The sequence below is a fragment of the Apodemus sylvaticus genome, chromosome 9 (assembly GCF_947179515.1).
Source record: "Apodemus sylvaticus chromosome 9, mApoSyl1.1, whole genome shotgun sequence".
In the NCBI taxonomy this organism is placed as follows: Eukaryota; Metazoa; Chordata; class Mammalia; order Rodentia; family Muridae; genus Apodemus; species Apodemus sylvaticus.
In genome coordinates this window covers 55077496-55093418 of record NC_067480.1, presented here as the reverse complement: position 1 = coordinate 55093418, position 15923 = coordinate 55077496, and the positions used below count along the sequence as shown (strand labels likewise).

The following is a 15923-nucleotide window of genomic DNA, read 5'->3' as shown; positions in this document are numbered from 1 at the left end:
CAACATCATTGGCAGAACACATTCTGACTGGTGTGTCTCAATATTTAGTAGGTAAGACATACGTATGAGTTAACGTAGGCCCTTGTCACTTTGGACTGAGCTTGGGAGACCATTTTGCAACAGGTGTTTGCCCCATGGCCTCTTGATGCCATTTTTGTTGGATATGACACAAATGACTCCATTTTACACAATTAACCATCATACTTCTTGGATCTGTTTATCTTTAAGGTTCAAGTGATTAGACTTATCTAATGGAGGAAACAGGGAGGAACACAATATTTCATCCCATCTTGAAACTAGAAGTCTCCTTGTCACGGAATTTTGACTCTAGAAACTCAGATGTCTTTCCTCAGGGCTCTGGCTGCACAATTTGACAGGATCAAGTGTTTCTTCTACAACTCTGCTTTCAGCTGAAAGCTAAACATTGGGGTTTCCCACCCTTCAGTGTGTGGCTTAGAGCTCAGTCAGTGAAATTTCTGTGCCATAAGATAAAGGGAGAGGGTGGAAAACAACCTGCTCTCTCTGTTGACATTTGACTTCCACGTGTTCTCTTGTAACAGGTGAAATACACATAGGCGGCCAGGAACATTTTTATATGGAAACCCAAAGCATGCTTGTTGTTCCCAAAGGAGAGGATGGAGAGATTGACATCTATGTGTCTACACAGTTCCCCAGATATATACAGGTAACATGGGGTCATTGAAGTGGGGACATGGCTAAATGGTTTCTGACAGCAAAATGTACAAGAACAATTATAGGCAACAACACATTAAGTACTTATATATGCATTTGGATACTAACAACGCTAGACCTTCCTAACTTAGAAGAGGGTTTTTATTAGAGAGAAGTCTTTGCTTGTGGGTGCAGCTTTAAAGTCAATTATACAACCAGCAGGCATCTCTGATGTCCCCTTGGCTGTTAAGAAACAAAGGGAAAATGGGAAAGGCCTGTCCTCTCAAGCTGATAGCACCTCATTTACAAGGAGCAGCTAGGAAACTGTATTGGAAAAGAAACAGCAAGGCACTAAACCTTCGAAGAAAAAAGTGACATGAGTGGAAGGATTAAGAGAAAGGAGTGTATGTGTGTGTGTGGGGGGGGCATCAGAATCACCCAGGGAATCTTACAGATAAGCAGCTTTTGTTTGCCTCTGTGATGCAAGGAGATCAGGAGGTGGGAGAGAAGCTATCTATCCCAGGCAGTTCTACAGGACAAACATCTCTCTTTCATTTACCCACCTGCCTCTCCTAAAAGCCTCTGTTGCCTATGTCCTGTGTCCCAGGCAACTCACGTGCAAGAAAGGGATGATGCCTGCCTGCACGGGTCTAAGCATTGAGGGAAAGGTCAGAAGCAAAGCGAAGGGATCTGGATGTGATGGGTCCCAAGGATCCAGAGGAGGAGTGTGAGGAAGTGAACAGCAGCACTGCGGAGGGTGTCACACCAAGAGGGACCAGATAACTGCTGTCCATGCCCCGTGTGACAGTGGGCTTCCCCTTAGTAAAAACCAGTTAAGATAGGATGACCAAAACAGGAACCCACATCCTGGGAAGACTGGTCAGTGTTCACAGTAATGCAGGAAGGATGTGAAAAATGGAGAGGCTCAGGGCTGTGACGTCTTACTGCTTCAGGAAACATCCCGAGAGGGATTATTGTGGAAAGGATACGCTGGCTGTGGTTCTAACAGGCTTAGAATTATCTCACCACTATGGAAAGAACTTGTTCATGTTAACAGTAGTTTTAGCAATGTCATTCTAGCCAAGAGAATAGTTGTTGGTGATGGTAACAACAACTGGGCAACAATTGGGCACTTTTCCTTTCTGTCATTTATCATAACCATATGAACCGTGTGGCTTGTGTCTCGTGTTCAACATCATGGAAACAAACTGTGTAATAGTTGTGACACTCAGGGGACAGGCTTCTTGTCAGGATTGTGGGCCTGACTTTTATGACCATAAGTCTTGCTGATGATGGGCCAAAGCAATGAAACCCCTTATCGTTGACAGGATATAGTTGCTGCAACCTTGAAGCTCTCGGTCAACAAGGTCATGTGTCACGTAAGGCGTGTTGGTGGGGCATTTGGAGGGAAGGTGGGCAAGACCAGCATCATGGCAGCCATCACTGCATTCGCCGCCAGCAAGTAAGTGGGAGGAATCTGATAAACTGAATGTGAAGTGATATCTTAATACTGGGACGTGGAATGAGGAAGAATCTAGAGTAAGGGTATTTAAGATCACACGGTACAGAGCAACAGCCAAGCGACGGGCCAGCTTATTAAACTTCTTTGTCTTTTATTGCCAAGGACTGTAAGAAGCAAAATAAGCACCAATCACTGAAAATATGATGAAAGCCATTGTAAAAATATTATAATACATGGGCTAGGCAGTGCTGCTGCATGCCTTTAAACTCAGTGCTCGGGAGGCCGAGGCAGGAGAATCTCTGTGACTTTGAGAGGCTAGTCTGGTCCACAGAGTGAATTCCAAGGACAGCCAGGGATACACAGAAACATGCTGGCTCAAAAAACAGATAGATAGATAGATAGATAGATAGATAGATAGATAGATAGATAGATAGATAGGAAAGGCAGACAGATAGTAGAGCAAGCAAACAAAATTTGCAGTGCTTAGAAAGTCAACAGAAACAGGTCCCGCATGGGTGGCATTGTCCTTAGCATTGATAGTCTGAGTGATGTGTTTATGGGTCAGATATATAACCCATTTAATCTCCTAAAATCAATCAGCCTCTCTTTCTCTCCCTGTGCTTTCCCGGCCATGTCTGTCTGTTTGTTTGTTTGTCTGTCTTTCTTCTCTCTTGAATTAAATAGATGCTTTTAGTGTTGACATTTATTTATCTTACTGTTTTTCAGTGAGGATTTAAAAACCTCACCATATAGGGAATTGCCTTTGGAGCCAACATGTAGAAGGCATAATGACTGTGGAATAACAGTGAGCTCTTTTGGTTGTTTGTTTGCCTGATTGGTTAATTTTTATTTTCTGTTTCAGACATGGCCGCGCAGTCCGCTGCATTCTGGAACGAGGAGAAGACATGTTGATAACTGGAGGCCGCCATCCTTACCTTGGAAAGTACAAAGTGAGCAGAAGAACGAGTCAGGGAAGGATTCCTGTTGCAATTAGAGCATTCGTAAAGGCAGATGGCTACACTGACAGGGGAAGAACAACAAACACATCGGAAACTGTGTCTTACTCAGGTTTCCTTTGCTGTGATGTTACACCAAGGAGGAAACGTCTATTTCACCCACAGTTCCATATTTTAGTTCATCACTGAGAGCAATTAGGGCAGAAACTCAAACAGGTCAGGGACCTGGAATCAGGCTTTGACGGTGATGGAGGAGAGGTTAGCTCCACAGGGCTTGCCCAGCTGCGTTTCTATAGCACTCAAGCCCACCAGTCCAGGGCGGCACCACCCACACTGAGCCCCCTCACTCATTAATTAAGAAAATTCCCTACAGGCTTGCCTAGAGCCCAGTCTTAGGCAGACATTTTTTCAGTTGACAGTCCCTCCTCTCAGATGACTCCAGCTATGTCAAATTGACATAAAAACCAGCCTAAATGAACGGTAGTCAAATTTTCTGCTTCTTGTGCTCCGGTTTAATTACCGCCCAATTCAATGAGATTTCCGCTCTGCTTGGTGATGTAGGTTTGAGAGAAAGTGCTAGCTAAAATTGAGCATTACAGAGTGAATGATTGGAAAACATGTGACTGTATACCCGTAAAGTCAATCTGATAACCATTCTTTTCACACATAAAAGGTAAAAATAGAATAATTCCTATAACAATGGTGCTATATGAAATTGCAATTATTTGCAAATGGTTCCTCATTTTTTAATATATCAAGCATATTGTGAAAAACTATGACCCAGAAATTCCTACAAAAGTTTCTATAGAAGAGAATAACTATCTTTTCACCTTTTAAGAGATTATGTTATGTTTTAAAGCTTGCTGACAGCTTTAACAAATAACCCAAATCTCTCAGGATCTTAAACCTTTATTATGTTATTTCTTATTCAGGTAGGAGTCTTGTAGTTTGCATGGATTGGAGGAGGGGAGGGCTTGCTTCAGTCATCCAGGGACTTGTTTTTCTAATAGCACCTTTATCCCCTTAGACTGCTCTCTAGTAACCATTGGGTGTGTACAACTATTTAAATTTGTATTAAATTAACAAAATTAAACTAATATGATGCTGTACACAATGTTTCAAGTACACAATGTCCACCTGTAATTGTTGACTATCATATTCCAAGTGTAGACATGGAATATTGCCATAGTCCCTGAAAGTTCTATTGGAATCTGTGCAGGGACCTGAGTCCTCCACAGAGCCTTCTGCAGCAGGCAACAGACAAGGGAATACTGATAGAGATGACCTATCAGGTGCCAAGCCTGTAAGTGATAGACCTTGCTTCTGTCCAGACATTGTGGGACTGACTTTGGCACCTTGCTGTGGGGATAACTGGAAAATGTAGTCTTGTGTGCCCAGATACCAGCCTGAGGGAGGCTTAGAGCCCCAGAATGATTTTAAATTTAACTTCACACTAAAGAGTGAGACCAAGTTGTAGATGGAATTCTGGGGCTTCTCTACGCTTCCCCCGAAACTTGTTCCCAAGTGACGACAAGGTGTTTCTATGCCTATTCCAGCCCATTTTAGCTCTTGAATAAATGACACAGAGACCTAATAAGTTTATTAACAAGCTGCAGGCAGTTTGCTGGGCAGACACTCATCTATTCTAAACCTCCACGGCTGCCTACTTCCCAGGCTCGTTGTCCCTCACCTGCATCTGAGTCTTGCCCTGGCTTGCTCTGGTCCACGGTGTCGTCATGGCTGTCCCGTGATGATCTGCCTGTGGCAAGTCTTCCTGGTACTTCTCCTCTTCTTTCTTCTTATGGCTTCTCTCTCACGGCATCCTCATGACTAATCCTCTTGGACTAACATCTTCCTTCCTTCTTTCTCCACCTCTCCTCTCTTTTTGCTTGGGGCCCCCTGACTAGGATGGGAAGTCCTGCCCAATTCTCTTCTACCCAGATAATTGGCTGAGCAATATTGACCAATCACAGGTGATGGAAAACAATCTTTACAAGTCACTGAGACAGGGAACGCTCTAAGTATCACGAAAACACCAACATCCAGACTGCAACCAGATCTCTGGGCATGGCAATCGGCATCTGGATACACAGTGCACAAAGCCATCCATCCCCAAACACTGTAGATTGTTGGCAAATCACTTGCCCTAACTGGGCTTGAGCCCTTTTCAAGGAGGGTGACGTGACTTCTGTGGATAGGATGGCCTGCTGAGTGAACATGGAGCAGGTCCCTTCAGGAGGCAGGACGGATAGACAGGAAGCAGCTGAGACTGGGACATGGTTGTGAGTTATGGGACAGACAAGCTCCAGAGCTTATATTGTATAAAGTAGTATTTGTTGAAAAACTTAGCACCACATGATGAATAAGGCCACAAAACACAGCCTGGAGTTTTCTAAAAGAAAGAAATCTGGAAGCAGCGATCATTCTGGAAGGAAAATGATGATGTTGTTTGTCTAAGTGTTGGGGAAGAAATGAAAACAGGTCATTGAAGCAGAAATGTCTTTCACCTAAATGATCAATCACTCAAAAGGCTGGACCATTATGATGGAGGACATCACCATGGTCGCTAGTGGAGAGAAGTGTGAGGACAGGAAGTGAGAGTAATTATGTTATATAGTGATATATAATTATATACTAGCATTGAGTATTTATCTAAGGAGTACCTGCTGTAGGGCCTGTGCTCAGCTTATGTTCCCCTTTGCTGCAGCCTAGAACCTAAGCCGAGGGAATGATGCCACCCACTGTTTAGACAGGTCTTCTGCTTCAGTTAACCCAATCAAGATAATCCCTCCAGGGGTTGCCCATTGGCAATTCTAGATCTGTCAAGCTGATACTTAACACTGACTGTCACACAGAGTCTTCCCAATATCACCAAGCCAGCTCTGTATTCAAGAAACAGCTGTCAAACCTAACTCCACAAAGCTTTCCCCAAGTACAATTAAGCGATCTTTGTGTGGACTTGGCCTCCAGAGCCAGTCCCAGCAGTCAGCTCTCTCCCCCAGGCTGGATTCATGAACGACGGCAGAATCCTGGCCCTGGACGTGCAGCATTACTGCAATGGCGGCTGCTCCCTGGATGAGTCGCTATGGGTAAGTATTTTAGAGGAAGGTTTTATTCTTCAAAGAGTAGTACATAGAGTGATTCCTCAGCTCAGGAAATATTCACTCTTTACATAACGTTTAATAAAGGACTCACTGCAGAATAGCAAAGAGTTCCTGAAAACCACAAGCAGACGGAGCTCAGAGATCTCAGCCAAGCTGTAGGCAGTATGCTGGGCAGTGTGTCTGCTTCCCATGCCTAGCACTAGGCCGAGCTTTGAAAATTAAAGGTAATAACTGAGATTGAGTCAAAGCTTTTAGATTTATCTTACAGCAAAATGTATTTAGCTGGGGTGTGAGGTCTTTCAGCATTTTTTTGTTGAGAAATAAAGAGAGGCGCTGTTTCCAGCCTGGCTTCATTCTGAGGTATCTGCATGGTTAGGAAATGCAAAGAAGACATATCGGTTCATTGCTCACATCGGTTCTGGGTTTCTTCAGGTGATAGAAATGGGGCTTCTGAAGATGGACAATGCTTACAAGTTTCCCAACCTACGCTGCCGGGGCTGGGCCTGCAGGACCAACCTTCCATCCAACACTGCTCTGCGTGGGTTTGGCTTTCCTCAGGCAGGGCTGGTCACTGAAGCCTGCATCACAGAAGTGGCAATCAAATGTGGCCTCTCCCCTGAGCAGGTAACCCTCCTCTAGTCTGACATATAAAAGATGCTGAACATCTGAGCTGGGAAGGCTTTGGAGACCGTTTAGGTTAAAGAATTAGAAAGGATATCCAGAGAGTAAATTAGTTGTTTGAGTTTACCCAGTCAAATAGTTAATAGAGTCAGTAACCAAGTTTAGTGGTCCTTGCTTTACCCATACTCCACTAAAAAAAAAATCTAGGAACCACTATTTTAAGAATATGAATTGGAGGGACTAGAGAGAAGGCTCAGTGGTTGTGAGCCCTGATTGCTCTTCCAAAGGATCTGGGGTTCAATTCCAAGCACCCACAAGGCAGTTTACAGTTGTAACTCCAGTTCCAGGGGGATCTGACACCCTCACACACATAAACATGCAAGCAAAACACCAATGCACATAAAATAAAAGTAACTTTTTTAAAAATTCAGAGCATGGATTAGATTCACACACACACACACACACACATGCACACACTCACATGCACATGCTCATGCGCGCACGCGTGCACACAACCTTCAAATGTCTCACACACATACACACATGCACATACACATGCATACACACATGCATTCACACACACACCTTCAAATGTCTCACACACATGCACATAGTCACACATGCACACACCTGCACGCACTCACCCCTTCAGATGTCTCTCTCTCTCTCACACACACACACATACACACACACACACACATGCACGCACACACACCTTCAGATGTCTAAGGTCATGGTGCTAGCATCCACTCAGTTCTGATCTGGTCTGCACAGCAGCTGGCGTTGCAGGGTCTCAAGCTCATTCTTGGCCAATAACTCAGTCTCATGAGAAGTAACCAGGGTTTCATGCAAACTACCTACTCTCTGGAGAGGACCTCATTTCCACCTGGCCGCCCCTCTGAGAGGTTCCCCATCCTCACAGCGCTGTACTGAGAAGCTTACCTCAGACATCCCAGTCCTTGGAGATAAGCTGTATCCAAACCATAGGAACAGCAGCGTACCCACCACCTCAGCCTGCCAACCCCTCCCTCACTTCCCCAACATCTCAGGTGGCTGTCGCAAGGTTTGTCATTTCAGCTCTTAAGTTGTCACCTGTCAATTCTACAAGTCTCAGCCTCAACTTCATTCATTAGCAAAGATAATTCCCCCTCCATTTCCTCCTCCACCCCAGGTTCCAGTGTGGAGTTTAGGTAGAGGAGACACGCTGAACTGGCTCCCCCCACCCTCCTCCTCTGCACTGGGCCTGAGAGGACAAGGGATGAAAAAAAAGTGCCTGGGAAAACGCACCCACGCATGTGCACATGTGCACGCACGCACGCACGCACGCACGCATGCACGCACGCACGCACGCCCCGTTCTCTCTTTGGCACCTTGTGCAGATGGACCGCATGCAGCAGTACCTCTGACAACCACACCCCTTTGCCTCCTGCTCCAGGAGGCCTGGAAAGCGCAAACCCTCAGTTCATCTACGTTTTCCCTCTTAACACTAACTCTAAGACCAAAGATAGGAGCCACCTTCTTTATGTCTCTTAAACTCGTAGGGGTCCTTGTCCCTGCCACTGGCAGAAGCCTCTGCCATTGTTATGTTTGGCAGTAGAAAGGAGAGGGGAATGACACAAAGACATCCCTTCCTGTCCGGGAAGTCACTTAAAAAATCTATTTTCCCTTGAATGGCAGGTTGGATCAAGTTCTACTTTCCCTCTTCTAGGGATCCCAGCAATTGCTAGGGGAGTGGTTTGGGAAGGCTTGTGTTTATAATGGCCTCTATCTGCTTGTAGAGGGAACCGGTCTTTTGCAAAAGTCGATGCCTTTTGCTCTCTGCTGAGAGACTTTAGTTGCCAGTTCTGGGAATACTGTTAATAGTTTATATGGGGCGTTGCATATCTGGGGATGGAATCTTCTCATTTGCAGCTACTTGCCTGAGACCTACCCAAGAAGGAGCCAGTCGACCGCCTATGAGGTTAGAGGAAGGGCTCCTGAGGCTCCGCCCAGCCTTGAGGGACTAATGTTAATGGCTGCTGGAGGCAGTCAGGTTACTTTCTGCAGTGGTGTATCCACTGGACAGTTGCCCATGCTTCAGAAAATAATGTCCCGGCCGTGTCTGTGCAAGGGATTCCAATTATGCATAGTAGTTCATACCACAAAAACACAGGCGAGGAAGCATGTTGGGAAGAAGGGTTTCCATGGGCCTAGGGACTAGGGAGGAGGGATGAATGAGGGAGTCAGACACTGAAAACAATGAAAATTCTTAATATGCTTGCATGAAACTCTCAAAAAAATTAAAAGCAATCTTGTTTGTTCCCTCCCTTAGCCATTAGCTATATTTAAACAAATATTCCTTTGGTTTGCCTTGGGAGCATCTACACAACCCAGGTGGCTTAGCCCAGGCAACCTTGCAACTGACGCACACAAGAACCGAGAGTCAGGGGTGTACCTGGACCATACTGAGATTCACAGGAAGAGAGGTTTAGGATTCTACCTTATAAACTGTCACAGGAATAGCACAGAAACAAGTGAGTCCAGCATAGTCAGTCAGGGTTCTGAGTGGTGGATGAAGAGGATGCTATCTGTGCCTTTATGAATAACTGGGTAGAACCCAGCTTGGCCCTTTTAGGATGGGCAGAGTGGGGGAAGAGGGCAGTAGGTGGACAAGACTTTGTCTTCTGAGTTTCCTTCATGTTTTAATCTCTTCTCCTTCCACAGGTTCGAGCCGTAAATATGTACAAGCAAGTTGATAATACCCATTACAAGCAAGAGTTGAACGCCACAACCCTCTCTGAGTGCTGGAGAGAGTGCATGGCCAAGTGCTCCTACTTCGAGAGGAAAACAGCTGTAGCAAAATTCAACACAGAGAATTCTTGGAAGAAGAGGGGCATGGCCGTGATTCCCCTGAAGTTTCCTGTGGGTATTGGATCAGTAGCCATGGGACAGGTCAGTCTTTCAAACACACGTGGGAATGTCACCTGGCAGAAGCCTGGGGAAACAAGGGTGTCAAGGAAACTTCCCCTGGTTGAACTAGCCATATGATGGCCCTGCCCCACCCAGGTTGTGCATGGCAAAGCCTGTATTACTTTGGGACACAAGAACTCTGCACAACCTGCAGGGGTTTAACAGTTAGAAACATTCTTGGTGGGGAATGGCAGGGGGGAGGACCTGTGATTTATTTCTGGCCCTGGTGCTAAGAAGCCGAGCTAACTGCTCTGAGTCCTGGATGTTCATGTAAGAGACTGGGACAGAAGGTCTCTAAGGCCCCTCTTCCAGCTGGGTGACTTGGTGTTTCTAGACATGAAATAGAAATGGGAAGTTGTGGGGTACTGGGTGACTGACTTCCTTGCTAGGTAGGATAAAGTAAACCTGGAAAAGTAAATTATTGAACTTTTTGAGCAAAGTCCTTGGAGTTTGTACTCTTCATAACTGTTATGAGGGAAGACTGGGCACTGTTGCTATGGTTTCTTTAGCTGACTAAGGCTTTGCTTAGCTGCCAAATGCCACCTGCTTTTTGCCTCTGGTTTTGAATGAAACTTTTGTGTAATAACTTGTGAGGGGCTGCTGTATCCTAGCTCACTGTGGAGCAGCAATGCAGACCCCTTATCTAAGTTTTTACACATACATGTGTGTATTGCACACACACAGATGCACACACACAGAGATGCACACACACAGATGCACACACAGATGCACACACAGATGCACACACACAGATGCACACACTGAGATGCACACACACAGATGCACACACTGAGATGCACACACACAGGTGCACACACACAGATGCACACACACAGATGCACACACACAGATGCACACACACAGATGCACGCACACAGATGCACGCACACAGATGCACACACTGAGATGCACACACAGATGCATGCACACATGCACACACAGATGCACACACAGATGCACACACACAGATGCACACACACAGATGCACACACACAGATGCACACACACAGATGCACACACAGATGCACACACACAGATGCACACACACAGATGCACACACACAGATGCACACACACAGATGCACACACAGATGCATACACACAGATGCACACACAGATGCACACACACAGATGCACACACAGATGCACACACACAGATGCATGCACACAGATGCACACACTGAGATGCACACACAGATGCACGCACACATGCACACACACAGATGCACACACACAGATGCAGCAGAGCTCTCACATCACTTGGCATTTCCTCCATGTTTGGATGTGTCTCAGAGGAATAACCAGGAATGAGTGGGTCTGGGATGGGGCTCCATCACTGCTTGTGCTGTGTGTTGAAGACCATGAGCAGCGAGTAGGCAGGCCCTTCCCCTCTCCCCAGCTTTAGCCTTTCACCTAACCAACCCCACTGAGTTTGGCATCATCCTTAGAACCTGCATCCTTTGCAGACAACCTACAGGAGGCATGTAGAAGGCTCGGAGTGTGGACAGTCACACATGGTTGTCTTGTTGGAGCCTCTCACTCCTTGCCTGTTTGCACACATGAAATTGAACACAGAGTCACGTAGCCATCTGTACAAGATTTTCCCAGACAAGGGAGATACTCAAGAGGCGGGGTCCAGGACAAAAACACAATTAGCGAAAAGGAAGGGAGGAACAAACTAATACTGGGAAAATGATTTTCGAGCAGTGAATTCTGGGGGATACATGTATTGCTGCTTAGCTGGCAGCTAGCCGAGAGATCAGCCAGGCCATCTGTCTGGGAGCAGACAGGAGCACAGAGGATCAGCATGGATCCTATTGAATCCTGGGTTGAAGGTCATAGATATGGGTACACTGCCTGTAGGTAATGGTGGCATGGTATAATGTCTCCCCCACCAGAACTATCTCCAAAGGTAGTTTGAAAACTAATTATCAGTTATCCACTGAGCTCTAAGTCTGTCTAGAGATCCTCTCAGGGAAATCTGAGAGCTGACTGAGCACGGAGGAGCTTTTGCTGCTCTTGCAGAGGAAGGGGTTCACTTCCCAGAAACTGTGCGGTTCAGCACACAGCTGCCTTTCTCTCAGTTACAGGGGATCTGGCAACCTCTTCTGTCCCCTGAAAGGGTGTGTGTGTGTGTGTGTGTGTGTGTGTGTGTGTATCTGTGTCTCTGTGTGTCTGTGTGTGCACATGAGTTCGTATGTGAGTGTTTCTGTGCATGCGCATGTACATGAGTGTGCGTGTGGTATATGGTGTGTCTGTCACAAACACACACACACACACACACACACACATAAATATAAATTAAAACAAATCTTTAGATCTTATCTCATTCCACCCTTAGGAAAACCTATAAAATTTGTGTTTTCATTTTCACAGTGAGAACACCAAACTTCAGGGAGGTTCAAAAACCCTCTCCACTGCTCCACAGCTGGTAGAATTTAGGCCAAGGCTGACACACTTGGGTCCAGGCAGCTCTGGAGACCCTTCTCCTCAAAGCACCCTGTGACTGCAAGTGAGGTGGGAGTCAGCTGACCTGAGGAGAGAGGAGGAAAGGGCTAGCCTGTGGCCTCATCCTTACAGCTGTCTCCATGTGGACCCTTTGTGCTCATAAGCTTCGAGTAGGGCTGAGTGGAGGGTTTGGCACCTGTCACACAGGGTGCTTGCTGGAAGGCGCGTCCAGAAAGGCTTGTTCTGCAGCAAAACTGGAGAGGGAATTAGGGTGAGCTCCGGAAGGCTGGGTCTGGTAGTGGGTTTGTCTGCTTGATCTCATCCAATTGCTTTCTGGAAATAGACAGTGGGGTGGGGCAGTGGGGCGGTGGTAGGATATGGATTTGTTTCTTAAGGCATTGTTTCCTAATTAGAGGCATTTAAGGGCATGGATATCTCCCTGTCCCTATCCCTGGAGAGATCAACTTTTCAGGTTTATGTGTGGAGACTCTTTGTTTAAATGTGAATGTAAGCACACCAAGGTTGAAGAGAGGAATAGCTGCTTACACACATAGTCACAGGTCATCTGGCTAGCAGTGGCAGAACAAAGATTTGAACTCAGCACTTCAAACCCCAGATCCATGTCTTCCTTGTCTCATGCTGCCTTCCTGAGCAGAAGCAGTTCTCACTCCGCCAGTCAAGGGTTCAGATGCACCTCATTTGGAGATTCTTCCATTTCTAGACTGTGAACCCTAAAGGATGTAGATGGTATCTAGTTAACCTATGCATGCTCAGAGCTTATCACAGTGGCATAGAGTAGGGGCCAGATGTTGCAAGGCTGAGGTATTTGGGGACTCTTACAATTATAGCTAACTTCTAGCTAAGCCACTAAGTCCTCTATATTTGAGAATCATCTGGCTCTGCTCAGTTGTGCCAGTTTTACAGCTGGAGCTTTGAAGAATTATCTTTCGTGGTGCTAAGAAGGAACCACCGGGTGGTGCCACTTAATGGAACCAAATTTGACATTTTTAGTGGTGAGAGGAGTTTGCAACACTGCATGAAACAAATTACTCAGCAACAAAAGTACTGCTCCGGACCAGCAGGCAGAGTGCCTCACCAGCAGGCTTAGACAAAGGAGGACACATTGTATCCAGTGCGGTTGTAGGGTAGTCACACATAATAAGTTGTATGTTCCACCCACATTTACCAGAGCCAAGGAGGCAAATTACAGAACCTGTGAACTTATGGAATAGATTGAATCACTACTCTAGCAAGTTCATGTATCAGCGCCTAGTACATCTGAGACCTCTTGTCCAGTTCAAAAGGAGGCGTAGGGCATGTCGTTTCCAGAGTGCTGTGAAATGTAATAGAACAAAGCCCAGAAGTGACTGCCACATCTGGCACTACAGTGCAGAATAGCAAGCTCTGGGCTCTCTGAAGAGGACACTGCTTCTTATCTTTATTTGGGAAGAAATGCTAGGAACACAGGAATTATGTAAACTCATAAGTTCAGCCTGTCACATCTCTGCAGGGCTCTTAGGGATACTACTATGGTTTGATATTCTAAGACAGACTGTGCACTGGGTGCATGAGCATTTGCCCTCAGATGTAGGTTATTATTTTGATAACTAGGAAAAAACAGAGATTGAATTCACTGTCAAAAGTGTCTTTCTTGGGCTGGGCGGTGGTGGCATATGTGCTTAATCCCAGCACTTGGGAGGCAGAGACAGGCAGATTTCTGAGTTTGAAGCCAGACTGGTCTACAGAATGAGTTCCAGGACAGCCAGGACTATACAGGGAAACCCTGTCTTGAAAAAAACAAAAACAAAATTTTAATTTTTTTCTTTTTTTAAAAAAAGTATCTTCCTTGGAATGGTGGTGATTTCTGCTTATTCACTGGAATAATATATACCTTTGGATGCCAGATAAAAAGGCAGTTCTCCAGGTGTGGCCAACAGGTCACAAATGGATATAAACTCCTTCTGGTGGGCAAAGAATTGATCTAGGAATATAGTCCTTTGTGTGGGGTATATGACTGACTTGTAGTTCCTGAACTCTGACTGACTGGGGTTGCTTACAAATCTGAATAGTAGAGTCTTGGTAGAATTTTAGGTTTAAGGAATGGAAATCACCTTGTTACCAGAATGTTCTAAACATATTTCTTATCTTTACAAATCCCTGATTAAGCCAGGCACCGCGGAAGGGAAGGAAGGATGGATAGACAGGAACTTGGAGCAGACGGTCACGCTGCATCCTCACTCAGGTATCAGTGAGCGGTGTCAGTTAGCTCACCACATGCTTTTCATGTAGTCCAGACCCCGGGCTTTGAAATGGTGCCATCCACAAAAGGGTGAACTTTTCCACTTCAAACAACCCAAATTCCTGACTCCTTCATTAGAATGTCCAGAGATTTCTCTCCTAAGTGATTCTAGGTTCCTGCAAGTTGACAATTGCAGGTGACACAGTGAGTTAGACACCATGGTGGACTTTCTAGCCCAGGGAGATGTGGGAAAAGCCAGTGGTAAAAATCTGTTCATGTAGTCTGGCTTCTTCTGAGCCTTTAATTCTGCAAGCAGCTGGGCTGCTTCCAAGGCCATAGTGATCACCCTTGGTCTCCTCTTCACTGGGGTAATGTACACCTTTGGATGCTCCGAGGAATGACACAGTCAGATGATTGCTCCAGAGGGCCACAGCACTGTGCCAGGATGGTTTGCAGGGGTTCCCAACCTGCGGGTCACGACTCCTCTTGGGGATCGAAAGACCCTTTCACATGAGTGGCATATCAGATATCCTGCATATCATATATTTACATGATTTACTATTCATACAAATTTACAAATTCAGTACATTTAAAAATTTACAAATTCATGCAAAATTACAGTTATGCAATAGTAAATAATTTTACAGTTGGAGTCAACACAACATGAGGAACTGTATTAAAGGGTCATAGCATTAGGAAGACTGAGAACCACTGCTCCAGGATAATCTGAGGTCATTTTGCAGCTAAACAATGACAGTGTCTCTTGTTTGGATTTGCATTTTGGGGTCTGCGTAATATACATACAGCTGTGGGAATATGTGTGAACACAGCTGTTCCCCTTTCCTCTCCACCTACATATGCCAACAAACCCTCCTCAAATAAAGCAACCTAAAACATTGTTCCTCCCTAGGGAGACAACCCCTGAAGATACACATGTCTTTCAATATCCTAATTAGGGTCACAGTCATACTCAAGACACAAAGCTTCCAGAGACCAAGGGTGATCACTATGCGGCACTTGCTTGCCCTGGCTGTGACTGATCTATAGATATAGGTGATATAGATATAGATGATATAGATATAGATATAGATATAGATATAGATATAGATATAGATATAGATATAGATATAGATATGATATAGATACAGATACAGAGATAGAGATAAATATAGATAGATGATATAGAGCTAGAGATATATAGATATAGATATTGGGGGGCAGGGCCTGGGGGAGAGGTAGAAGGTGTCTTAGGTGCTTTGACTGGTCAGAGCACATCTCTGAGTCATCTCTTCATCCTCTCTGCAGGCAGCTGCCCTGGTTCATGTTTATCTTGATGGCTCTGCACTGGTCTCTCACGGTGGGATTGAGATGGGGCAGGGTGTCCACACTAAAATGATTCAGGTAAGAATGCAAACACCGGGTTCTGTTGGATATGTCCTCTCAGATGTGTTCATGAGAGAAGACCATGAGCAT

The 15923-nt window shown here is 45.5% G+C and overlaps 1 protein-coding gene across 1 annotated transcript in view; it reads left to right on the top strand.

The window, feature by feature from the left end:
• Positions 1-15923, top strand: part of LOC127692638 (aldehyde oxidase 1) — a 69194-nt gene that overhangs the window by 42312 nt on the left and 10959 nt on the right. Inside the window, exons 21-27 of the mRNA XM_052193217.1 lie at positions 561-685; positions 2001-2134; positions 2997-3084; positions 6093-6179; positions 6627-6818; positions 9519-9746; positions 15756-15851. Coding sequence (XP_052049177.1) covers positions 561-685; positions 2001-2134; positions 2997-3084; positions 6093-6179; positions 6627-6818; positions 9519-9746; positions 15756-15851 — 950 coding nt within the window. The remainder of the gene's footprint in view (positions 1-560; positions 686-2000; positions 2135-2996; positions 3085-6092; positions 6180-6626; positions 6819-9518; positions 9747-15755; positions 15852-15923) is intronic.